General features: G+C 34.6%; 3 protein-coding genes and 1 pseudogene across 4 annotated transcripts; 2 read left to right on the top strand and 2 right to left on the bottom strand.

Moving 5' to 3' along the window:
* The first annotated feature begins 1901 nt into the window (after positions 1-1901).
* LOC110739152 (probable beta-1,3-galactosyltransferase 8) lies at positions 1902-5561 on the top strand. Of its 2 annotated transcripts, XM_021919615.1 has the most exons (9): positions 1906-2110; positions 3104-3388; positions 3485-3549; positions 3707-3900; positions 3973-4230; positions 4328-4415; positions 4564-4689; positions 4802-4911; positions 5059-5561. In XM_021919615.1, exons 2-9 carry the CDS (start codon positions 3140-3142, stop codon positions 5205-5207), a joined length of 1239 nt encoding a protein of 412 aa, XP_021775307.1. In that variant the 5' UTR covers positions 1906-2110; positions 3104-3139; the 3' UTR covers positions 5208-5561. The 2 variants fall into 2 exon arrangements, with proteins under 2 accessions (XP_021775306.1, XP_021775307.1); XM_021919614.1 differs by having other exon boundaries at positions 1902-2110; positions 3707-4230.
* Positions 5562-5658: 97 nt separating this feature from the next.
* Positions 5659-9236, bottom strand: LOC110739153. Its single transcript, XM_021919616.1, has 3 exons — positions 8840-9236; positions 7877-8048; positions 5659-5957 (listed from the first exon to the last, which is right to left on the bottom strand). Exons 1-3 carry the CDS (start codon positions 9030-9032, stop codon positions 5864-5866), a joined length of 459 nt encoding a protein of 152 aa, XP_021775308.1. The 5' UTR covers positions 9033-9236; the 3' UTR covers positions 5659-5863.
* A 1802-nt stretch (positions 9237-11038) lies between these two features.
* On the bottom strand, positions 11039-22646 carry LOC110739150 (annotated as a pseudogene).
* A 1116-nt stretch (positions 22647-23762) lies between these two features.
* On the top strand, positions 23763-26622 carry LOC110739149 (DNA repair RAD52-like protein 1, mitochondrial). The gene is made up of 4 exons (XM_021919613.1): positions 23763-24243; positions 24798-24835; positions 24928-25022; positions 26106-26622. Exons 1-4 carry the CDS (start codon positions 23912-23914, stop codon positions 26247-26249), a joined length of 609 nt encoding a protein of 202 aa, XP_021775305.1. The 5' UTR covers positions 23763-23911; the 3' UTR covers positions 26250-26622.
* The last annotated feature ends 27 nt before the right edge of the window (positions 26623-26649 follow it).

Below are 26649 nucleotides of genomic sequence, written 5' to 3'. Positions count from 1 at the left end.
GACGACAAATCATCTTTTGTTGCTTATTTGCTTTCTTCTTAACACAAATACGACAGTACAATATTTTCTCTAGTGTTGACATGTAACGAATGCGAGAAATATTAGTTTGTATTTCTCTTTGTGTACTTAGCTTGTAAGAGCTTCCTTAGCTCATTTTAGTTTTGTGCTTAACACTATTCCGTATTAGTTTATAAATTTTTTTTTTTTTTTTTTTTTGGGCGAAATTAGTTTGTAATATTTGTTCGCTTAAGCATATGTTAATAAAAATAAAAACGGTTCGGTATTTCACTATGAATTGACCAGTACTTGAAATCTTGGACTAGATAACGTGACAAATTCCAATTCTATTACACCCAATTCCTATCTATGCTTTTGTTGTATATATGTCTCTTTCTCAACAAAACCTCGATCTTTTATTTCTAATTTATTCTCTAAGTTAGCCACAAAGGTATGATGTGTCTGATTTGTGTAATTAAAGTTTGATATAACTTTATATTTTCACACTAAACTTCCATGAGCATCCCTAAGAGCTTTATCTATAATTAGCAAAAATGCAAACTTTATTGGCTAGATCCACTATAAGAAAATTATCTTTTCGTAGCGATTTTTTGTAGTGATTGTACATTCGTTACAATATGCACGTATGATTGTGAAATAGTAGAGGAAATCGTATTTTTTTACAATCGCCATGGTAATCCCATAAATATAAAATCGATACAAAAAACATAATAATACATATCAACCCTTTTTTTTGTACATTTATAAAATTATGAGAAATCGCATCATTTACAATCGCCACTAAAACCCAATAATCAATACGAAAAGTCTTTTCTACACTAGATATACAAATATAGTTTGACAAAGAATACATAAAATATGTCATATCATATTGGAAAAACATTTAATATTAGAGCTTGAGGTTACATGTTTGAATCTTGTAAAGATCATATGTATGATTTTTTTTTGAAGAAAATGAGTTCCAACATTTATAACAGTTATAATCGCTACAATAATCACCACGATTGGATGTAGTTTTCCGTATCGATTATTAAGGGCAACCCAGCGATATCGAAAACCACTACTAAAGGCTATGGTAATGGCGAATATTATATCGAATAACCATTCGTTGGGAAAGCTTTTGGTAGCAAATACAATCGATACCAATTGTTAGAAAAATCGATACAAAAAGGTAATTTTCTAAGGGGTTACAGTCAAGTCCTACAGTAGAAAATTGCTTATGTTTCTCTTACATTTATATATTATCACCTTTGTTGAAGTCGAAATTTAACTAACATTCATTTAAATATACTTATAGATTTTATAGAGCTAATTGCATAAAAATTTTCTTTTATCAAATATTTGGAGTGAATATAGAGTCAACATTTAATCTCAAAAATCTAAGCAAAGAGATAAATAGTAATGATTGGAGGTATTGTACTAGAGTAATGGTATATATAGTCAATATTAATTTATGAATATATGATAAAAATCATGTGTCATTTTGTCAAAATTAATGTTTTATTTTACTTATTATATTTCTATCTTTAACTACTTACATGCAACCCTTACGGTTACTATATACGTTAATTATTGTGATAAACTTATAATTAATATGACAAGCTTTTATTTTTATGGGATATAAAAAGTAGAATTTTGCACCAAACTGATGAAAATTTGTATGAGAATTTATTCAAAATTTTGAAATAGCCTTCGTAAAAATAAATAAAAAAAATTCTTGAAATAACCAATTGCTTGTTAAATAAAGAAATACAAAGCCACAAATAAAGGAAGTTGAAGTTGAATGGCTATAATATTAAATTAAAATATAAAAAAAAGTGTTTGTTAAACCATGTAAACCACATGAGTAAACTACCACCCTAGCTAGCAGCAGAAGTTCGACCATCTAATATGAGAGCTACCATGATATTCAAGCTCATTGTTTATTCATCTACAAATTTTTCTTGAAAAATAGAAGATTTTGTAAGAAAATAGCTTGTGAGAAAATTCAGCAAAATTAGGGGAAAAATGTATAAAAATTAAATACTACGTATATAAAGAGGAATGTCTACTAGTCTGTTGCTAGTATAGTCATTATGTCAGCCATGATAAGGTATATTACTCTTCCTTTTACTAGTATTTTTTTTTTTTTTGGATGTTTACTTTCCCTATAGGCTATTTCATCTTATGTCGAATTTTAATTTCTTTTCTTTTGATTTTCCTCTCTATGTACGACAAATTTAATGATATTCAGTTCTAATAAATTCAAGTTTAAGGTCTTGTTTCTTTTAATCTTCCTATTTGACCTTGAGAAAAAGTTACAGCATATAGATGTTAAAATTATTTATTATACATAGTATGTTTGTTGCTGGCTCGTTACTCGAATGTTTTGTTTTCTTTACCTTATTCTGTGTAATTCATTTTTCTTGCATTGAGAGTAATTAATTAACTTCTCGGCAAATATAAATTATTAGTCTATTTGTAATTATATGTTTTCTACCATGATCACTTCAATTATTGTTCCTACCTCTGAGTTATATTCGAAGTACTATCCTTGGAAGAAAGGTCAGACTAAATATTTACCTACCTTGCTACTAACTAGCAAAATTACCACAAATTCTTTTAGGCCAAAACTGGAATTTCTTAGGCCACTTGCTTCTATCTCATGCAACAAACTATAGTGATCATGTAACTTTTATGGCACTTTGATGGGTAACTGAAAATTTATGAGTTAGGGTAAACCTGAAAAGAAAAAGAACAACCCCATATTTTATCTGTAAAATGTAAATGTCCTTGGTTATATTGTACATAACTAAATTACCAAAAAAAAAAAAAAAAAAAAAAAAAAGGGGAGTATTTTCTTTATACAAGAAATTCCATTTTCCTGCCCATAATTTTGCATTATACTTTAGTAAATTGACTTCCATTTAAGTGCCTATTGATAGATATGTACTAAGAAACTAAGAATAAAGCTATTTCATAAAAATAATTAATTTGAAGTAGGTAAATAGCATATTTGGAGGTGTCATTATACAGTAATTAACTGCACGTACGAATGTAGTGATACTGCTAAGTTGATAGCCTTACGAAAACTGAAACTTGACAGGAATAAAAGAAGCTGGTTGCAGGACTAAGATTGATTATGTGCGTAATGGTGTCACCAATGCAGCCTGATATCGAATCCAAAAAGATGAGAGGAAAAGCTGTTCCTGGGAAAGCTATAGTGTTACTCTGCATTGCCAGCTTTCTGGCGGGAACACTCTTTACTAGTCAGACTTGGAGCCGTCATAAATCGGAGGTTAAAGAACAGGTTGCACTCATCCCTGCCCACGTTAAAACTAAGAAGCTCCAAGCCACAGCAATGGCGAAGAATGTGGATCATAATAAGCGCGTAAGTTGAGCAGCTTATGGTTTTTTCAGCAGCTAGATATTGAGTGCTAAATTTGTTTTTGTTTTTTTTTTTTTTTTTTATTTATGAATTAATCAGATTTTGGTTGAAGGAAAACCTGGAGATATTATGGGGGAAGTTGCTAAGACACACCAAGCAATTCAGTAAGCAATTTTTTTTCCTGAAGTTGACATTTATCTTTAGTTTTATCCTAAGAACCTGAAGTTGACATTTATCTTTAGTTTTATCCTAAGAATAATCTTGTTTCCGAGAACTAACTATAGCTGTTATACATCGAACTGGCAAACAAAAATGATGAAGATCCCTGGATAAGAAAATCTCAGCTTTGGAAATGGAGCTAGCTGTAGCTCGGACGAATCAAGCAGACCCCAAAATAACAGGTGAAAAGGCATCTAATCATACTCTACAGAAGGCTTTCGTGGTGATTGGAATCAACACTGCATTCAGTAGCAGAAGACGGAGAGAATCTGTCAGAGAAACATGGATGCCTCAAGGTGAGAAATTTAAGTGTGTTAGAACTATTATTGTGTTATACAATTACCTTATCAGCTTAGTTCATGATGCAGGCGAGAAACTAAAGAAATTGGAGCAAGAAAAAGGCATAGTGATTCGGTTTGTGATAGGACACAGTGCAACACCTGGAGGAGTTCTTGACAAAACAATTGATGCAGAAGAAGCAGAGTACGACGACTTCCTTCGCCTCAACCATGTTGAAGGTTACCATGAGCTTTCCACCAAGACGCGACTGTATTTTTCCACAGCAGTTTCTCTATGGAATGCAGAGTTTTATATGAAAATCGATGATGATGTTCATTTAAATTTGGGTCAGTAAAATAAATACTGCTATTAGATTCTCACATTCATATTCGATTACATCTTCAGATTCTAACGCAGTGTGTTAATCCTGCAAAACTGTTGTAGGCACATTAGTCACTTCTCTAGCAAGATACCGATCAAAACCCAGGATATATATTGGCTGCATGAAGTCTGGACCTGTTCTATCTCAGAAGTGAGTATTATTGTACTAATATGCATAAACATCAACATTTCAAAATTAATAAGAAGAGAAAACAGAGCATGCACAAATCAGTATCACAAAATTTGTAGCTAGTTCACAAAATTCATCTAATAACTTATAATTCTTACATTGTGTGCAGAGGTGTGAAGTATCATGAACCAGAACACTGGAAATTTGGAGAAGAGGGAAACAAATATTTCAGACATGCTACTGGTCAAATCTACGCCATTTCCAGGGACCTTGCGAGTTACATATCTATTAATGCGTGAGTTATATAGTTTTCAGTTTACTAAACTACAGTACTCATACTACGGAGTATTAGCAGCGAGCAACTGATATTTCATCTTATTTTACAACATGATTTATCATGTCCACAGACCCATTCTACACCGCTATGCTAATGAAGATGTTTCTCTGGGTGCCTGGTTATTTGGCTTGGAAGTTGAACATGTCGATGATCGTTCCATGTGTTGTGGAACACCTCCAGGTATGCCATTACCTCTCCTCTGTTCCTTGATAATTGTCTAAGCAATTTCGAAATGGTCTTTGAGAACAAGCATTGACCATGAATCCCTATTATTAGTTTGTTTTACCATACATCTAATTTGAATTCTCATTTTCAAACATGTCAAAGACTGTGAATGGAAATCACAAGCAGGAAACGTATGTGTAGCTTCATTTGACTGGTCTTGCAGTGGAATATGCAAATCAGTCGAGAGGATGAAAGACGTACATGATTCCTGTGGAGAAGGAGATGCTGCAGTTTGGAATGTAGATCTCTGAGACTACCAGCCTGGTCTATCAAGGTGTAGATACAGGAAGGTAGAATAGAAACTTAAGTGGGTGCTCAAAATTTATTTACTGTACCTTTTTGTTAATCTGTATTATGGAAGCCTTCTCTGTTTTGGAGTACTTTTAGGGGAGCGAGGGGGTTAATACATTTACATAATCCGAGTACTTCATTATTTCCTCTGATAATTCATGTCTCAAGACCTGAAATATGCAGACTAGTTATCTAAGCTGAACAAAGGCGTCCATTTTCTTGCATAACCCCATTAACCCAATAGTTAAGCAGCAAAAAAGAATATGACACAATTCGGGGCAGTACAAGTGAAGAGGCATGCCATATTGGCTACTTTTCTTCATGTTATTTGCATCAGTAACCTATTTATAAATAAGCACAGCAAAAATAATCTTAAAAAAAAATTAAAAAAAAAAAAAAGAACAAAATAAAGAAAAGATTTGTGAATTCAATACATTGGAATAGAATTATTTGAACCAAGATTAGCAGAAAATTACATAATATAATTTCAACAATATACAAGTATAAGGCTCTACAATTATTTTTGTTGGAGGATTTAAATGTGCTCCACCTCAGAATCAATGACTTAGAAGACATGATAAGGTTTTACCTATATTAAGACCTGGGATGCTTCTGTCTAACGTCTCCATTTGTCCATTTCCTTTGAAGCTGCTACCATCAGCTTCTTGGTGTTGATGACAAGCTCATCCACCAGTGCACCTACCTCATTACTGGAAAGCACACATACCAAAATTAACCAAATGGCTAATGCGACAAAGGTAGGTATGAAAATTTAGGCCATAAATCAGGCTAACTTGAACTGCTATATCTTTTAAAGCATTAACCAAGTGAACATTTAATCCCAGCCTGACATACTGAAGAAGAAAACCTTTTCACTCCAAAAATTTAAAGCTGGATACAAATCTAATATCATAATTTCACAATGTACACATTATGCATCATAAGTTAGAACAATTAGCCTACAAAGTGTTGCCAAAAAGCAGATCACATTCCTCCCATTTATAGAATTTACAGAAATTTTAGAGAATCCTCATATGGTTGTACTATACAATTTATCCAAGACAAATTAATATACTCTCTTCTATGGTAGCTTTAGGGAGTGAAGACTTTGGTTCATGATACAAATGCAAATACAGTTATCAGATTTGAGGACCAGACTATTTAGTAATGTGTCCTGACAATATTCTGGACCCCATTTAAAAGTTATAGCTCAGCTTTCCAGAGAATATGAAGCATAATGTGTGATCTGTTTATCAACAATAAAACTTTCAGAAGCTGAGATGTTGAACTAATAGTTACTACTACTTGCTTAGTCTGGACATAGTTTCATTTGTAAAAGAATATGTAAGTCAGTAAGTGACTACAGAGCTACAGCTGTTAATCAGATTTTTCAAGGAGAAAAATACCTAATATTCAAGAAAGTTGCAGAATCTACTCATGCTAGAAAGGTTATAGCCTTTGAAAAGCATTGAAGCATCAATAAGCTAACCGGAAGAGATGCTTCACCAAATTAGAAACAAGTTATGTTCAAGGGATATACAGATCTTTTAATTCTGACAAACTACTGCAATTTATGGTGCTTGGGCAACTGATGATGGCACTATTCTCAGTTTGGAGGATAAATATCTAAGAGTGATATGCATTTAGTTAAGGAAAAGAAAAAGGTAGCAATTGAAACAACAATGCAATTGATGGGGATGCTATTTTCAGTAAAGAGAGAGGATGAGTACTAGAAGATTTATGCTCCTGATAAAAGGAGTCAGGATACTTAGGAGAGAAGGAACGATAGTAAATATATCGACTCATAATCTTTGCACATAGTGACAGCAGTTTTGAGGTGCATCAACAGTCTTCTCCTTTATATGTTTTAGCAGGCCAGTTAAAGATTTTAACACTTAACTGGCTAAATTGACAAAAATCCCAAATAATGTCAATTATCAACACATTAGACCCCTATAGTGACCTATTCCTTTCATAACATTAAAAGGAGAATGTATTAATAATTTAAGGACAATTTGGGATTGATGATCTTTTCAAAAATAGTGAGCAGTTGGATACGTGATGTGGTCTTTGTCTAGCCATCCAGATAAAATAACAGCTAATCTTCTAGAACCCCAAATCTTCTAGAATTGCATCACTCCGGTCACAACTCACAAGATAAAATTGGGATTCAAAAGTTGCTGATATTGGATAACATTCAGCCAGGAAGCTCAGTCTTTACCACCTCCACAATATTAGACATGGTAGCTTTCATATTGCAAACACCCCTCTTTTCCCAAGGCACGAGTTGTTTGATCACAATATCAAATAAAGAAATAGACAACTACACTGGACAGTGTTTTTCAATTTCTTCATTATGTTATCTCAATACTCATAACCAAACAAAATCAATCTCAAATGGTACATCAGAAAAGGCTTCTAATAATGACACTCAACAAATGCATTTTCGCTAATGAAAAGAAATTCGAACAATATTTGTCCTACAGCCTGATTTGGCCTCAATCAATTTGGAGTTTGGAGGGAGTTAAAAGCAAAATAAGAAACCAATTTAACATTTCAGTACAAAGAAAACACTGAGATAATTGAGCCAGATAAACATTTCAGGACAAAGAAAAGAAGATATACTTACTGAGATGGAACATATGAACCGTTAAAAGGTCTACCAATGTTAGAATATCTTTTTCTGTCATCATAAGCAACACCTCTGCCAACTCCATATCCAAAACCTAAACCAACTCCACATCCAGCACCAACGCCTAAACCTAACTGCAGTCCAGGAATCCCAGGGCCAATGCCAAAACCTGAGAAAACAAACAGAAATTAGGAAAAGGCAAAAAATCTAGATATTACAGACTTATAACTCCTAACTACCAATAGTTTTTATGGCTAGCATTAAGCAACAAAGCATCAACTTGTATCATAAAGATGCTAGTATCATGGTATCATCAAAGCATAGTCTTGCTCTAATGAATAATTTAGTTCAGTATTAGTGTACAATTGTACATCCAACTAATGTCACACGGACTCTTCATTTCACCTTTCAAGTATCCCATATTGGAATTTTAGTACATCAACATAGGTATGAACAACCAATCTACAAAAAGACGCGCCTTGCCTCCGTACTATGGCCTTGATCTTTTATAAAAATTGTGAACAACCATGCCTCAAGGGCACTTCAACTTAAGGCATTAAACCATTAAAATGAAAATGATCAAACCCGTAATCCAAACACAAATTCATTTCGAATACTTGTAGTCATAAAACCCAAATACACAAATTCGAGAACTGGTACACATACAAGTATCTCACATGCTAAGCTCTAAAATTTTAATTACCATCAAGAACTAGGGCCTAAAAAATTGACACAATATTTAAGGAAACATAAATTAATCAAACACAATATCACCTTTGCATATTCCATTCTCAATTAATCTGCTTGCAAACATTAAATTCAGCAAATTTTCAAATAATCAACAAAAATAATTCCTTCAACAATTTCAATTTTTGAGCTCAAATTAACAATTCAGTGCACAAAATTAACAATTAAATCGCATTACAGAATTAAAATATTGTTGAATGGAAAGGGAATTACCGCCGATAACTCCGAGACCGAAGCCGAAACCACAGCCAGCTCCGAAGCTGAAAGCAGGGCCGATTTTGCCGAAATCCTTGGTTTGGATTTCAGGAAGTTTCCAGAGTAACCCTTTGTCAGCGTCTCTGTCATTTGCGCCACTCATCGTCTGATCACTTAACTTGTTTCTCTCTCCTCTTCTTCTTCCTCTCATTTCATTTGGACTCTGCTTTTTTTCATTCTTATTACTGCTCTTCTTTGGAGGTTTGTTTGACACTATTTTTTTTTTCTTTTTTTTTTTTATGAGTACATAATGTAGGGAAATTAATTATCTATATTGTCAAATTTTATTGGAAAAATTTATGGGAATAATCCCACCTCTGGTCATTCGTTTTTAATAATCCCACCTTTGAGTTATTTTTTAATAATCCGACCTTTACCCCCATTCTTTTTTATTGGTCCCATTTTACCTGAAACCGGTTGAGGAGGTAATTTTTTTTTTTATTAATGTACACGTGTCACAATTTGCTGCCCAAAATAAAAATTAAAAAAAAAAAAAAAATATCAGACTCCTTAATCCCCTCCTCTTCGATTCATTTTTGGCTGCTCTAATTCATTCATCATCATTCAATCATCATCGACCATCATCTTCACCATTCATCACCTTCAATCAGCTACATCATCAACAAGCATCAGCAAAATCTCTGCCTTTGGATTAATTAAAGGAATCGTGGCCGTCCAATTTCATTAATTTGTACAATTTCTCACGCGAAAATGGAGCAGATGCTCATACCATTCGAAGCTACCGCTCTGAACTTCCTGTCTCAAAGTTGAAAACATTGAACAAATAGGAGTGTCCGCTTCGATATAGCTGAGCGCCTGCTCAAGAGTCCTTGATTCTTTGGCTGAATTGGGGCATGGGCGTAATTGCCAATTGCGAGGCTGTTTGTGTGCCAAAATGGTGGTGCTTAACTGCGGTTTTGCTGCTGTGAATGGGTGGAGAAATGGGAGGTGATGAGGGTGCGATTGGTGGTGGTGTGGTGCTTCAGGGTGACGAGCAGGTGCAGCAGTGGCGAGCTGCTGGGCTGCTGTTGTTGATTCGAGTTTGGGCGGTGAGTGATGGTGGAGGTTGAGGGTAAGTTAGGGTGGTGCGTGAGTGAAGAGGGGGCTGGTTGGTGGCTGGGTTGGCTCCCTGCCTCCATGGTGGCTGGCTGATTTTTGTTTTATTTTTTTTTTGTTATTTTTTTTTTGTTTTTTTTTTGTTTTTTTTTTATTTTTATTTTTGGCCAATCACAGGTCGCCACGTGTCATGCAACCTTTTATAACAGGTTACATGACCGGTTGGGACCAATAAAAAAGAATGGGGGGTAAAGGTCGGATTATTAAAAAATAACTCAAAGGTGGGATTATTAAAAACGAATGACCCAAAGGTGGGATTATTTCCATGAATTTTTTCCAATTTTATTAATATTAAATCACAAATAAATGAAGTGGATTGTGGAAAGTGACCTATGAACATTATACCAATTTCACTAATAAAGAGTATTCAAAAAAAAAAAAAAAAACATAGATAAAGATATATATTACTTCTCGACTCCACATTGACTTGTATGATTTAATTTTTTTTATTGCTAATAATATGTATAAAATAAAATTGAGTTCATTTTAAAATTACTAATTTATAAGCATCAAATTATAGTATATGATTTTATCGTCATTTCATTAACCTTTTTCTTCGTTTTCTTATTTAATAATTGATTGGATTAATGTGCATGATTGCATGAATTCTGCTGACCCACCTATCTCACGTATATTAAAGTCAGTTCATTTACGAACTGATGCATTCCCACATGCACTTGTAGAGGTAACCAAACTTAGAACCTGAATACTTAAAAGCTCAAGCTCCCACCATTAAACCAAATTATGCTTGATGTCTTGCCCAACTTGAAACTGCTACGCCAACTTTTCAAGACAGACAACTTTCAATCATACTAGTACCAAAGTTAATGAAGTATTATTAACTAAAGTCAAATATTAATTTAATATACCAAAAATATAAAATTACAACAAATGTTAAATGTAACCTGTAATTATGCCTTACTTGACATGAGAACTAGGAAGTAAGATCTTTGCGTGGAACTCAATAAGCGCACTTCATTAAAAGTTTAGAACAAAAGAATTCTTCATTTCTTCCTTTTATTTTGGGTCCCATTTGCCACTTAAGTAAATTTTGACGTTGAAAAAAATAATTGTACAGTACAGTACAGTACTACAGTGTAAAGTGCAGGAATCTGAAATATTTGGATATTATTATGAAATTATAAACAGTAATGCTTACAATTGGTTGTCAAAAAAATGCTTACAAAAAGGTAATAAGATACAACTGATCGTCTGATCCTAAGAGATTGAAAATCTAAAGAAATAACTGCCTGTATATAAACTTCACTGCTAGACAATGAATCAGTCGAGTGTATAGGGCTCCAACTGTTGTATTTGAACCCAATCGCTGATATCATATGGTGAGGTGAACAGTATACATGAACTTCCATTGCCTATCTGTATTCCTTGGTAATGAATAAGAATGAGAGGAAGAATAATATCTGTAACAGTATAACTACAACGACCACATCCTAGCATGTGATCTTTGATTGGCAAGATCTACTCGATCTAGGAAGATCAAGATATAGGGTAAAGACTGAAAACCCTACAAGCAAGATCAGTAAAGAGGAAGCTAACAATTGTGAAAAAGAATTTGACAGTATGACAAATTCTAGATTTGGCTGCTTCTACAAACTCCATCCTATATCATACGCTAATACCTGTCTGAATAATCCCTCTTTTACCCTTTTGCAGCTCTTTGATCACCGATTCAGCACTTTCCTGCAGAAAAAACAATTGGGCATAAGTCAGTTGACAGATAAACATTCTGTCCATCAAACACACTAATGGCAGAAACAAAATAATAGGACCCTTAATCATTGCTATGATTTGTATTCTACAAATACCTACTAAGCCTCTGTTCTATTTTAGTAAAAACAATCAAACTTCAGCCAGAATAGGTTTTCAACAAAAAAATCAAACTTCAGCAAAAGTAGGTCCAGTAAGTACAGTTGAAAGAACAGAGCCTTAGATGGTTATGAGCAGCAACAACGCTACAAAAGCTAGATTAACATACTCCATCATCAACATAGGCAAGATGGTGTTGCAATGCACCATCTCCACGAAAAATTTTGGCCCCACATCCAGAAGAATTAACAGAGCCCACAGACTCTTCATCAACCACCACAGCAACTACCTCATCATTTCCCACCTTCATATCTGGGATCTGCAGATGAGCACACGCCTTCATATAAGTATTACAAATATCAGGTTATTACAGTTTTCAATACCCACATTCCACATATGTTAACAGGAACCACATACCTCATACATAGCCTCTGTTAGTACACTTTCCAGTTGGGATCTTAAACCCCTTGCACCAGTGTTCTTGACCATTGATTTCTTGGCAATTAATCTCAGAGCCCCTTCTGTAAAGTGAAGATTCACCTAAGTATTGAAATAAAAGATATGCACAAATCAATGAATTGAAGAATAAGGCCATGATTTCGAATAGCTATATGTGTAGCAAGATAAAATACTTTCAAGTATGTGCAAATTATAAGAGAAATTAACATAATATGCAAGATCATCATTCATGATAAGTAATTCATGTGCTCAAAAGCTTAAGAGAGGGAGGATGGTAACAAAGATAAGTGCCTAAAATCTTACATTGTTCATAGTAAACAATTTCTTATACTGCTTCCCAAGAGCATTCCTTGGTTCAGTAAGGACCTGCAGAGACAATTTAGATCAGCAAATGAACAGCTACTTGAATTGGATTTTTCATAGACAAAGATAGCAAACAAAAAACCTCAGTGCACACATGAGCCTGCAAAACTGAACCCTTTACACAATTACACATGAGGAATAAGCTATCTAAAGACAATAGAAGCACGTACAACTAAGGCTCTGTCTGATTGGGAAGGGGGGGGGGGGGGTGAGAAGCAAAATTTAATCACATAAGCTATCTAAAGACATATCTTGCATGAAGTTGGCATCATAGAAAAAGGAGACATAAGAAGGTTAAAAAAGGTCGGCTTGATGAAATGTGGAAGATGGTTTTACTGACAACTTGGTGGTAAACTTGGAAACAAAGAAACCGATGAATTTTGAGGGCATAGCCTTCGCTCATCAAAGTTTCATGATAGCTTGAGCACATGAATAATTTTCCTTAACCCTCCTTAAATACATGGATGATACACCCTTGGTGTCTTTCTATATATCTCTGCTACTTATCCTTAGTATACAGATGAAGTAAAATACTTTCCACCAATCAAGCCAAGATTGACTGATTACACACAAGGTAAAAAGTAAATTGCAAGGAATCAATATTTAGGGGAGGGCATGTTAGTCATAGTCAATTAGTAGTAACTCGGGGAATAAGTTAGAGGTTTGTTAGGAGTGATTTTCTATAAATAGGTCTCATTAGGAAGAATAAGAATATGTTGAATATTGTGAGGTTTGTTATTGGGAGAGAGTGAGCCTCTCGAAAGCTCATATTGGGAGAGAATCCACCTCTCGAAAGTGGAATTATCGTTCAATTAGCTGTAATTCTCATCTTAATACTATAATAAGCATTTTTCTTCTTATTTTCTGCCATTGTTAGTGCTGTAAGCCATACCAGTTTCTAGCATCAACACTTCCTCCCAATCAAACAGAAACTGAGACATATTCTCAAAAGAAAATTATATGCCCTTCCAATCTTCCATGCATAAATAGACAGGTAGAACAAATAACACCATAGATAACATCCAGTCAATATGACAGGATCTCAAAGGCCTACAAACAAACTAGACATACAAATGTACTGAGCTTACCTAATTCGCCAACATGTTATAAAAAGGCCAAGTGCTAAAACTTTGAAAAGGGAGAGGGAAAACAATAGGTGAAACTTTGAACATTAGTTCAGTTAACTTTTAGCTCATATACAAGGAAAGATCCTATATTCACAAAGGAATTGAGTTATCTTTGTATGTACAAGCAATTATTCACCATAATAACATCATCATATGTTATCACAACTCATAAGGAATGTTACCTGCATTAGTTGGTCCTCAGTCAATGATGATAGACTGACCAAAATTGGGAAGCGGCCAATGAATTCCGGAATGAGACCATAGGCAATAAGATCACCACTTTCTACCTGAAAGTAAGAAAATTATTTATTAACTTAATATTATATCACTACTTCTAAATAAAGGCAAGTCCAAACCAAAAGAAACTGAAAAATGATTAAGGCAGACAGCTTATAAGTTAAAGTTTGCACATATTTGTGTAATAGTAAAAGAGAGAATTAAATCTTTGCAACGTAACAGGGAGTGGTTTCTCACAGTCTTAAGTAAAGCTGAAGTCACCACAGCACTAGCCACACCAGCAGTTCTCAAGTTTTCCCGGACAGGTGCACCAAAACCAATTGAAGAATCTTGTCGTCTGGCAGTAATCAAATTTTAAAACAGATATAAATTAAGTAAAAAAAAAAAAAAAAACATATCAAATGATCTCCTTCTGGCAATATATTCCCTTTTCAATTACATTACCTCTCCGAAATTGTTTTCTCCAGATCAGCAAAGGCGCCACCGCAGATGAAAAGAATATCTCTAGTGTCAATCTGCAAAAAGCCAATGGGCATGCTGAAGTTTAATAGGGCATTCAAATAACTAGATGATTTTAAGTATAGCAATTAGCAGTAGCCTGAATCCAGATCACTGTGAAACCAAAGAGAAGGGGTCAGACAGTGGAAACAGAGAGACATTCATCAATTACTATACAGAAAATACAAGAGCATGACACACGAAACATAACAGGAGCATGGCAGTTTATTAAGCTTTTACAGTTTTGTCATTACACACTTATACTGAGAAGTAAACCTGAGAAAAGCTGCTTGGACCCTGTAATGAACTGATTTTCACAGATCGGACTCACAGAAAAATCGATTCTTGATTAACTAAATAATCTGGCTTTTTGATTAAGTTGATTTAATAAGAAGAAATAACAAAATGAAAAGCTTTAATATTAATTGACAGTAGAGAAGGATTACAAAAGTTGGGTTTGATAGCTTGAGGCTATTACTCTCAAATAATGAGTTTAGCTCACAACTCTCCAACAATGGCTTGAGGCCATAACTCTCTCTAGGTTTCCCTAATAAATTTCTGCCTATCTTTTCCTTTTCACCATCTCTCTACTTATACTAAAGCTAAAGACTCTAACCTAATAATACATTAATACTAGACTACCAATATTGCCCCTCCTTAGGTTAGTCTATTACAGACCCAAAGCCAATACTAGGATTATGGACAAACATCTGCAACCAGAAATCCAGGATCCCCCAATCCAGAGTAAACAGTAAACTAAAGAATTCAGGGGTTATAGTCAAGGATAAAATGAGTCAATGGCAATGCTAATGACCAGAAACTTTTTTATTAAACAATGCTCAAGGTTGAGGGTATATGAAACATGCACGCGTGATCTTTAATGCAAAAATGAACCCAATAAAATTCGAAGTACCTAACAGACTGTAAATCACACCATCTTTCAACTCATATTCACTTCTTATTTCTAACCTCCATTCTTGCTGTAATCAGAGATAATATGGCAAGACTTGCCCCCAAGAAGTTACTAAAATCATGAACATGGATACTTTGGAAATCTATGCTTTATACAGTTGACACAATCAAACAAGAGGGCTCCATCTTCTTTTAAGTCAATAAGATCTGTGTGTCGGTGTACATACTATGGCATGTATAGGTGTCTTGAACCACAACACTGACTCAAAGGGATTGAATATTCTCACTTATGTATTTACTGAAGCAAACAATTTACTACATGATTAGAGAGCCAGCAAGCGTGAAACTTCTCAAGCTAAGTGAATCCTGTTTTCATGATTTGTCAAAGGTATATTATTTTCAAATACAGCAACAGTGATAACTGAATGCCTGATTTTCAGTCTTTCCTCCACTAGGATCACATTTATATTTTGCAAAAGTGATCCCCTACCCCGCCAAAAGATAAAACCAGAAAAAGGAAAAGAGATTTGACAGGTTGATGAGAAAGTTTTATATACTAACTAATCAATTCAAGCATACAAAACTAATTCAGTAAAAGGAAGATAAATGTACCATACTTCGTACATATGAAACTATGCTATGGTCCTAAATTGCTAATTCTCTACCTAAACAATACACCTGAATCTTACATCCGCTCTTTCCCTCTTTCCAATGTACTACACTACTACTGTGGCACAAGCTATTAAGGAGCCTACAGCAGCTTCAGCTGATAAACTGGAAGTTGGTCCAAAACCCTTGATAAGACGAAAGCATTTTCATTCCAAGTCCCAAAAATCGTACCTTGAAGTTGGCTTGACCAGGTCCCCCGCCCCCCTCCCTTAATAGAGTTTTATTCCACATTTGTTATGTTGACTGATGTCTTTCCTGCTATGTTGGTTCTTCATTCGTACCCCTACAAACAATCACAAGCTATGGAAACTATTCTCACACACAAGTGATACAGCCACTCTCCGAAAGCCTTCCCACACCCCAGTATCATTGAAATTGTGTGAAAAGTAAACACTTAATGAAAGATAATTCAATGGTAAGTACCTGAACAGGGTCTCCACGAGAAGGCTTTCTTCCTCCCTTTTCAGGAACAGTCACAATCTGACAAAGAGTTAAATGCCACAAACATCAATGGCAATGCCACACAGGATAGAAAAAAGTGCAAACAGTTTATAATAATAAAAGGTTAGGCTCTCTTCCTCCCTTTTCAACTCAAACCCAATGGTGTCTTTTTGAACAATATAAGAAACAGCTAACCACTGTATAAATAGCAAGATCATTACATCAACCCTTCACTTACAAAAAACCTTATATACATTATTATCATGTATATCGAGGCTCCGAGTGCTCAATAAATCATTAAGTCCCTCTCCTTTTCAATAAAATAGCTATCTTTCCCCTTTTGTCTCTTCATCCCATCAAACCTTTTCTTTCTCCATCTTGTCAATCTAAAATTTATTTCACACTTCAAAATTAAGTTAAGTCAACAATTGAGTCTTTTTGCTGTTTCTCTCTCAATCCATCCCTGCACCTTTTTATCATTTGCCCTATAAATCCATTCCAAAATTTGTTAAAGTTTATCATCTAGTATTTGTAATTTTGCCAAACCCGAGTGTTAGATTATCATAGGACCGGGGTTAGAAACTATAGATGTTATAACTACCATAGCACCATAATTAAATAACAAGTGATTAACATGGAACCAATCACTTACAGTTCCTTCGAGGATCTTCAACAAGGCTTGCTGAACACCTTCACCAGAGACATCTCTACTAACATTCATGCTATCAGCCTGTACATCACCAACTTCTCTTTTATAATAAATTTAGAGCATGAAACCATAGAAATATCAGAGCATTTCTTTACGGAAATCAAATAACCTTTTTAGTTATCTTATCAATCTCATCAATGTAGACTATTCCTTGCTGAGCAGCTTGAACATTGAAATCTGCAGCCTGAGCATTTTAAAAATTACTTTTACAGATCATATAAGAGTTCTTTATAGAGGAGGACAATAGTTAAAAGACTGATGAAATTTGATGAATAAAGTTACAAACAGATGATGAAGGATACATACATACATACATACATACATACATACATACATACATACATACATACATACATACATACATACATACATACATACATACATACATACATACATACATACATACATACATACATACATACATACATACATACATACATACATACATACATACATACATACATACATACATACATAATAAACAAAAACACAAAGATTAAGCCTTATAAGTACAGATTCAATGGGAATACATTAAACAAGAAACTTGATTTGCAATGGAACAGCTGCATGTAGCTGCAAAACATGCATAATTTTACATAAATTGAGAAATTAATCATTTTAATGTGAACATAAGATTGATAATTTCCTATCATATCATAGCTTCTCAACCAGCTGACAATTCGCTTTTGCTTTCAAACTTTACCCCATCACAAAATTACTCCTCAATCCTTTCTAGACTGGCAAGAATTTCTTTATGGGAATCCAAAAACCTCCTAACCCAGCAACACTCATACGTTAATGGTCAGTCTAGCGAATATTTAGTGTTTACACTTCCATTGTGCATGTCCAGACCATGAGCACTCCCCACGAAGAGTAGAAAATCCTTTTGTTTGCTCAAGCACAACCTCACTTATTCAAATTTACAATTTTTAAACACTTCCAATTTAGAAAACAAAAAAAAAAAAAAAAATTAAAAAAAAAAAATGACAGCTTTAAAGTCTTTCACCAACAAGGCAAAACCAGTAAAAGACATTGAAGAAGTCTAAGCACTAAGAAATGAAATTTCATAAATATCAAATCGAGCACTGTCAGCACTTTTGCAGGCAGAACGGACCTTACTCATACTACCATAAATTGGCTTCAATCCATCCCATAAGACCATGAACTAGCAACTCAAAAAGTTGAAGAATAAAAGTATAGAAGCACAAGTACAGTGATCCCATTGTCTTAAACTAATGGGAGTCCATAAGCTCTGTCTAGGGTACTTTTAAGTTCATGCACCATCACCACCACCCCAAAAAAAAAAAAAAAAAAAAAAAAAAAAAAAAAAAAAAAAAACCTTTTTCCAAAGAAACAGTTTAAAAACAATGCACATGATTCTGCAAGTAATTGAAGTGAAACAAATTAAGCCATTTAATGAAAGATTCACTTTAAACTTCAATATTGTGGCAACCTAGCCATACCATAAGCAACTTGTATAATATTGCTTCGACATCTTCTCCAACATAGCCAGCCTGCAAAGAGAGGAATCACACGTTTATAAAACCCTGAAAGAGGCTAGAGAATCCAAGACAATAAAAATTACAAAAGGTATTACAAACTCAGTTTTATAAAGCATAGGGAGCTAGAGGCCAAAAAAATTAAGTGATTCCAATTACAAAACAAAGGCTGCACATCAAGCATGTGAGGCACACTTTTATGCGAAACATAATAGATAATATGGTCTACATATTTTACAAAAACAAGAAAATTTTAATACCTCTGTTTTTTATTTTCTTTTCTTTTTTCCTCATTAGTTTATGTGCCAAGGTAGCATTTTGCATACACACCCATGTCATAGCATAACCCATGTAACCCACTTTATATTATTGCTACGGATATACAGGTCTTTTTTTGGAGGAATAACTTAACATAAAGAGAAATGGAACAACTTATTCAAAACACCCATAAAAGAATATGGAAAAACTAATGGAGGTAGTTATTAATCGTCTTATCATGCTCTTTTTTTTTGGGTTGGGGGAGGGGAGTAGTGAAAGAAAAGAATAAAGTGGGGGCACCCATCCTGTGGCCCTTGCAATTGCACATCAAATGCCTCGGATTCAAATTATTGTCCTTGTTGCACCTAGGGTAGCTTTTGGACTAAGGTATGAAGTTAGTGCCTCATTCCTAAGGTTAGAACTCAACCGAAATGAGTTCAGCTATGTCACCTATCAGTCCATCACCCTTCTGGACAAGAGTGAATTGACAAGCATTTGGGATAAGAATAGGCGTTCATTTGAATATATATGAACTATGATTGTTTAAGTTTGGGCAAGATGTTCCCTATAATCCCCTAGTGTACCAAGCCAGCAAGCCTTGGGATAAGAATGCTGCCAAGAGGCTTGAGCTAAACATCACAATTCGCTCATGAGGATAAAGTATGTGGGATTCAGATTCCAACGCCAATGTGGAAGTCAAGACTCCATATACTATATAGTGCCCCCCCCCCCCTCCCCCACCCTGCACTAGTTCCCCAATTCAAATTATATTTGCATAGTGAGGAAATGGATGTACTCCCTCCATCCCATAATGTAACATTTGTATTCCTTTTTGGGTGTTTCAAAATGATGTGCCTCTTTGGAATCTTTCCTCCATAATCATACTTCTTTTACTATACCCTCATAAAACTAATGTTATCCCAAATTTTACCTCATTTCACTTTAAAAATTTGTGCCTAAATGTATTAATTATCCATTGAAAACATTTTTTTTTTACATTTCAACGCTTATGCATGATTAACTGTGCAGCATGCTGTTATTATTTTCCTTGAAAACAGATTAAAGAGTTAATTTAATATAATTGTTGCACTTTTATAGTTTTTTTTTATTAATTTTTCAATAATATACTCTGATACTCCTCTTTTCTTGATACCCCTAAAAATGAGAAATGGTTACTATAATAAAGGACAGAGGGAGTAATAAATTGGGAGGAAACAAATAGGAGTACTAAAAGTGTAAGCATCGGTGAGGTATCTTTTTTTTTTTTTTTTTTTTTTTTGTCGACTTCTACTTTTTCTTTTACCTATGTTATTCATACCCTTTTTCAATATAATCTTTACCTCAAGTTCCAAAGTTAAAGTTTAACATTCTGATATGAAATTAGGCACATAATATTTTTTTTTGGACCACCCAAAGTATGCGAAATTGTAGTAAAATAGTCAACTTAAACCCCTATAATAAACGAAGGAGAGAAATCTTGCCTGTGTCAAGGCTGTTGCATCTGCAACAACGAAGGGCACATTTACAAAACGAGCAAGTGTCTTTGCAAGAAGTGTCTTTCCTGTTTTGTATTTAGCAACCAACAAATTTAGGTTTAACATATATATTACTCTGTATTTAAAATTGCCAAGAAAAACATTGTTTACAATAATAGAAAGGAATCAGAAATCATTACCAGAACCCGTTGGGCCCATCAATATGACATTGCTCTTCTCTAACTCTACATCATCATCCTCTGACTCCATAGCATGTAATTGCACTTCTGATCTAGTGTCAAAATCATATAAGCATAAAATGGAACACAATAACCAGCAACAGATAGCTTAAGAAATATGAAATTGTTATAACTTCAAAACTTGCTGATCAGAGCACGTATTGTTGCACTCTTGAAAAGAAACGCAAATTTGATAAGGAGCAACAAAAAATGGAGATAGTTCTCAGGACAAACCTTTCATCGAAGCATGTTGAATCCTTTTATAATGATTATGGACAGCCACAGAAAGGACCTGAAAATGAGAAAAACTAAAACAAGTATCCAACTATATAAAACCATAGAAACTTGTTCAAAGAAATGGAGAAAATAATATCACTAGTACATAGGTGATGAAAAGTGTCCAATGACAACTATGTTTTCTACAATTACTACAACCAATGACACCCTAAGAAAGATCCTTGTTTCAAGAGCTAGGTCAATGGAGTGATATAGTATGGTACAATTTTAACAGTATGTAAACTTGCCTTAATTGGTTGTCAGAACCTAATAGCACAAGTGCCCTTTAAAGTAAACTTCATATGGTGTACTAATTGTTCTTCCTCCAACCTTACAGTTATACCTACATCCTATTAATCACTATGTCAAAGGAAAGTGTGCAAAATGATGTACTCGTAGTTACCACGGGTAACAAATTAAAATTAGAAGTTTTTCTAAGCTAAAAAACCAAATATCACACACTCAAATAGACAACAATTAACACAAATCAACAGCATTTAAAATCTATATCAATAAGCTCACAGTCAGAGCAAACCTTTTTGGCATGGTGTTGTCCAACGACAAAATTATCCAATCCCTTGCAAATTTCCTTCGGCGTAGGCAAATTCTTCCCCAAATATGCTCCTGCCCAACCAGTTTGATCACTCTGATTCCCTCACTGCGCTTATCTTTACCCTTCCCACCACGACGACCATGACCATGACCATGACCCCTAGAATTATGAACCCCCAGTATGTAAGGCGGAGTTGGTGGATTGTGAATCATCATCTTATTTTCAACATTCAAAGGCGGTTCGCCACTACTCCCGCCACCACCACCACCAATATATGAATTCTTCATAGCCTCCCAATATTTCAACGAAATCCTAAAATCATCATTATTCTTAAATTTCTCGTTGTTATCATTAGCATTATCACTATTGATTACACAGTTATTAGCATTATTTCTACCATTCTCATAGCTCCCAATCTCCAGAAAACTCCCATGAACAGGATCCATTTTATGGGGACGAAAATAAAATTCAGATTTACAATTTGGACAAAGACAAACAGCTTGAAAATCAAATTCTCCAAGATTATCACCCTCAATCGACGAATTATGAACATAATTTTGATTTTGATTATTAGATAAAAATACATCTATAATCCTAGAACACCTAGGGCAATTCACCTCCGCCATAATTCTCCGACGATTAGGGAAATCGCCGCCCCAATTGCATCTCTCTTGATTTCTCGCCGGAAAGTTGAGGATCGCCGGCGGTTGAATCATCTTCCTGCACCGATCATCGCCGGAAAAGAGGATCCGACGCAACGCAGATTGCCCCAACAACCTTCTCCAGTGTAATAAGGTAGACATTTTTGGAGCTTTGAAGGTTGCAAAAATGGTGGATTTAAAGTGATGGAGGAGAGAGAAAGAGGAGAAGAAATGAGAGGAATTGGAGAAGAAGCGAAAGTGTAGAAAGAAAGAGGAGATGAGTTGAGCATTTTTGTTTTCCCTCGCTTTTTTTATTTTTTCTTTTGTTTCTCTCAAACGTCTGCTTTCTCCTATATAACCGCTTGCACTTGCACCCATGAGTCCATGACCCATCGGTGCATCCCCTTTGTTTTATATAACATGGACTATCTAATTTTTGGTCTCGGACAATGGTTAGACCCACCTGGTCTATCTAATTTGCAAGTCTCTGGTAATTCTTGATTTTTCAAGAAGTATGATAGATTGATATTATAACTTAATGAAATTTCATTATCATGTTTGATTGACATTAAAGAAAAATAATCTCGGTTTAAAATTATATAGCCATCCAAACACATAAAGTTCTTAGTTAAGTACGAACCTAAAACAAAAGCCATATAAGTCTTAGTTTTACAAAATCTTCTAATACTTATTAGTTGAAAGAATGCCATTAGTCCCCAATCTTTTGAGATAAGTTTATTTTTTTATTTGAGACAGAGTTGATAAGGACCCCAATTGATAAGTTTGATTAACATAATCTGTAAATCGACCGTTTTTTTCCATAAAAAAAAAAATCTAAAATGGGAAACCATCACACTCACCACTCTATCGTAGCCTCTACAACATCATCACAACCTCCTATTCCTCATCAAAACCCATCACAACAATCACCAACATCTCTCCGTCTTCGCCTTCCATTCTTCTTTTCTCAACAACAATGGCGCATTTTAAGGGAAGTATCTCCTACAATGCCGCTTCGTGGCTGTAGACTAGTCGGTTGAACATAAAGACACCCTAATAGCAAAGTGTATAAAATAGGGGTCATGCTAACCCCTAAGAGAAAACAACGGTCGGCCAAACACTACAAGAAGCAACACTTTGAAATTTTGTTAAGCTTCTATGGTTATTCATTCATTGGAGAACGGAAGAATAAAGGAAAAAGGGAGTAATTAAAAGCAAATGAAATGACGGAATTGCTCCCCATCTTATTAAATGAAATGACCTTGATACCCCTAATTTGCATGCATTACTCCTTCCGCATTTAAAACAGATGAAACATTTTTCTTGTTCACGTATGCCAATGTAAAACTTTGGCGGATGATATCTTTAATTATCAATAAATAAACACTATAACAGTTGATATTACTCCGTAATAAACTATTTATTGAGACGATTCCAACAAGTACCCATAAAAATTATATTTTTTTTTCTTAGTTACTGTATAGTCTCAAATATTAATCAAAGTGAATTGAATTAATAGTGCAAAAATTCAAAGCGTTTCACTTGTTAAATAAGGGTTATTTTTTTCTTAAAGTGAATCAAAATTACAAAACGCTGTCCTTTAGCTAAAACTCAGGGAAAATCCAAGTTACTCCCAACTCAAAATTCAAAAACCTAAAACCCTTATTCTTGGCAATCGAAACTTCGGAAGTATCCATTATCAACCAAGGGTTTTACAATTGTAGAGAAAAAATGGCGCTTTCTATGCTTAAATCCCTGAGAAAATCAACGGCATCAATCAGCTTATCATCATCATTTCTGAATCAGATTTCTTCAACATCATCAACCCCTTCTTTCCTCAAACCCTGCGGCTGTGGCTGTGCGCAGTTGCAGAACAAGTTATGCTACTCTAATGCAGCAAATGATGATAGAAGAAAAAGTAAAGAAGAAGAATATGGTGAAATACCCACTGAAGGAATTAGTAGACCCATGTCTGAAATTCTTAAACAACTCAACAAAAAAGTTCCTGATTCTCTTATTAGTGTTCGCCCTGAAAATGGGGCTTCTATCAAATATATTCCATGGTAATTTTTGCAACTTTTTTGGTTTTAATTTCACAGTTTTTGGTGCTTTTTAGCTGAATTTTGATCAATTGATGCTGGTTTTAGTCTAATTCGACATGGGTATGTGTCCAAGAGTTAGACTTGGCTAGTTTGTGTTGAAAATTCGACACGGGTACTTGAGGTTAAGTGAAGAGTTGGAGTAATGTAGGTGTTTGGTCAACTTGAAATTGATCAATTGATGCTGGTTTTAGTCTATTAGACATGGGTATGTGTCCAAGAGTTAGACTTGGCTAGTTCATGTTGAGGATTCAACACGGGTACTTGAGGTTAAGTGATGAGTTGGAGTAATGTAGGTGTATGGTCAACTTGAAATTTCTTCAAAATTATAATGGTGCTACATTTTGTTTGGTCTGTTAATGATTGGTTTTTTGTTAGACTGTCGGGTAATGTGTCTACTTATTGGGTATTAGGATATTGTGGGGTTCTTTTTGGTGTGTTTTAGGTTTGAGTATTGATGATAATATATGAATTTTGTGCTTGATTTGCTGCTTAATTGATGTTTTGCACTATTGCAGGCATATTGTGAATCGAATTATGAACTTACATGCTCCAGGTATTCAACAAAGCATTGGTTTTGTAGCAACTTTTAGGTGATTTTTCCCCCCCTTGAATGCTCAGTTTTTGCCATACTTTCATGAATTTCAGAATGGTCGGGCGAGGTTCGGAATATCACATACTCACCTGATGCCAAGTCTGTAACTGTTGTTTATCGCGTTACGCTTCATGGGACAGATGCTGAGGTATATCTTATTAGCTCCCATGACATTCATTGTTGGATTGTTATACTTATGATTTTGATTGGATTAGCAATGTTGGGTGCAATTTTTAGTGGGATAAAAGGTTACATCCTGTTTGAATTTCCCTGGACAAATCAATTGCCTTGGAGCAATATCAAATTGTATTGCTCCATATAATTATATTCGTGGCAACAAGATTTTTCTTTATGATTAATAAAAATATGCCACATTTAACTTAAAATCATTAGAAGTCTTTAATAGTTTAATACTCAAAGCTTCTATCTTTAATCGGTAACTTGTCAAAGTCTATAATGAGCTATGATGTGAAAATTTTATTGATTTATCATGAAAAGCATGATCATATACTTGTATATTTTAATTGTTATGTAATGAAGTTGAGAAGGTTTGACCATAAGACTCTGTTGTAGCCTGTCAATTTTGGAACATATGGAGTAGTGAATAACTTGTTTTACTGGAGATTGGTTACCCAACTTACAAAATGCCACTCATTTGGGGGAGGGAAAGACTAGACGAGTATGGGAGATGGTAATCAAACCTGTGCCCTCAAAGTCATTAGGTTGAGAGCTTACCACCAAGCTTCCTCTTGCCTCCCAAATGGAGTAGTCAAGTAATAATATGCGGGTTGTACCAATTAGAGAAGTAACCTAGTCTTCTTCTAGACTGCATTAAGGCCATTGACATTGCTCAGTAACAAACATTCTCATGCCTCATAATGGTGTGCGCCCCTAACTAAAGAATTGTAATTTGTGAAACGGAGTCTGACCCCACAAGGAATTCGTGTAAGTTAAAGAACAGACAAAAGTTAACCATAATTTACCTCAAAAAAAAAAAAAAAAAAAAAAAGGTTAGCCATAATTACATTATTAGATAAGCATTATGCAAGCTTAATCCACTATGTTAACATTGTTAAGATACCTGGGTAATTGTAGTTTGTTCATGAATGAAATCATTTTGATGTGAAAATGTATGTCCCAATTACTTTCATACGTAATATATTTTCCTTTTTAAAATTTACCTCTCAAGATGAAAATGGTACTGAATTAATTACCCCTCTGCATCAAATAGATATATAGGGAATCAACAGGAACTGCTTCAGTGGAAGAAAAAGGCTATGGAGACGCCGTACAGAAGGCTGAAGGAATGGCCTTCCGTCGAGCATGTGCACGATTGGGACTTGGGCTTCATCTCTACCATGAAGATATGTCATAGTATGGTTTCATTATTGAGCATATTCAGTGGGCAGTGGCTGTTTCTTTTTGCGGTTGTAAAGGTTGCATAGCTGTAGCTTGTTCTTTCTATGTGGGTGGTTTTTGACTTTTTTTCCCCTTGTGTATATGGGGCCGGAGGATAAGCTTAATTTTGGACTGCTATGCACCTGTATGAAGGAGATGGTGGTCGTCTGGTCGATTATTAAAGTACTGAAGAAACACGAGCCAATTAGTCATTGTCTGATTAAAGCTTGCTTTGTTATTCGTTGAAAATCTAGACCTCTTACATGCTTGTCTAATTCACTAATTAGCCTCTTTTCTTTTAATATGCTCAACTGCTCATGCAATATATTCTTCATTTCTTCTCGTGATTCGATTTTGACATTTTGTTGAGAAGTATT

This window comes from Chenopodium quinoa, unplaced genomic scaffold (genome assembly GCF_001683475.1).
Source record: "Chenopodium quinoa cultivar QQ74 unplaced genomic scaffold, ASM168347v1, whole genome shotgun sequence".
Lineage (NCBI taxonomy): Eukaryota > Viridiplantae > Streptophyta > Magnoliopsida > Caryophyllales > Amaranthaceae > Chenopodium > Chenopodium quinoa.
The sequence above is the reverse complement of the archived record's forward strand: the minus strand, read 5'-3'. Positions and strand labels throughout refer to the sequence as shown.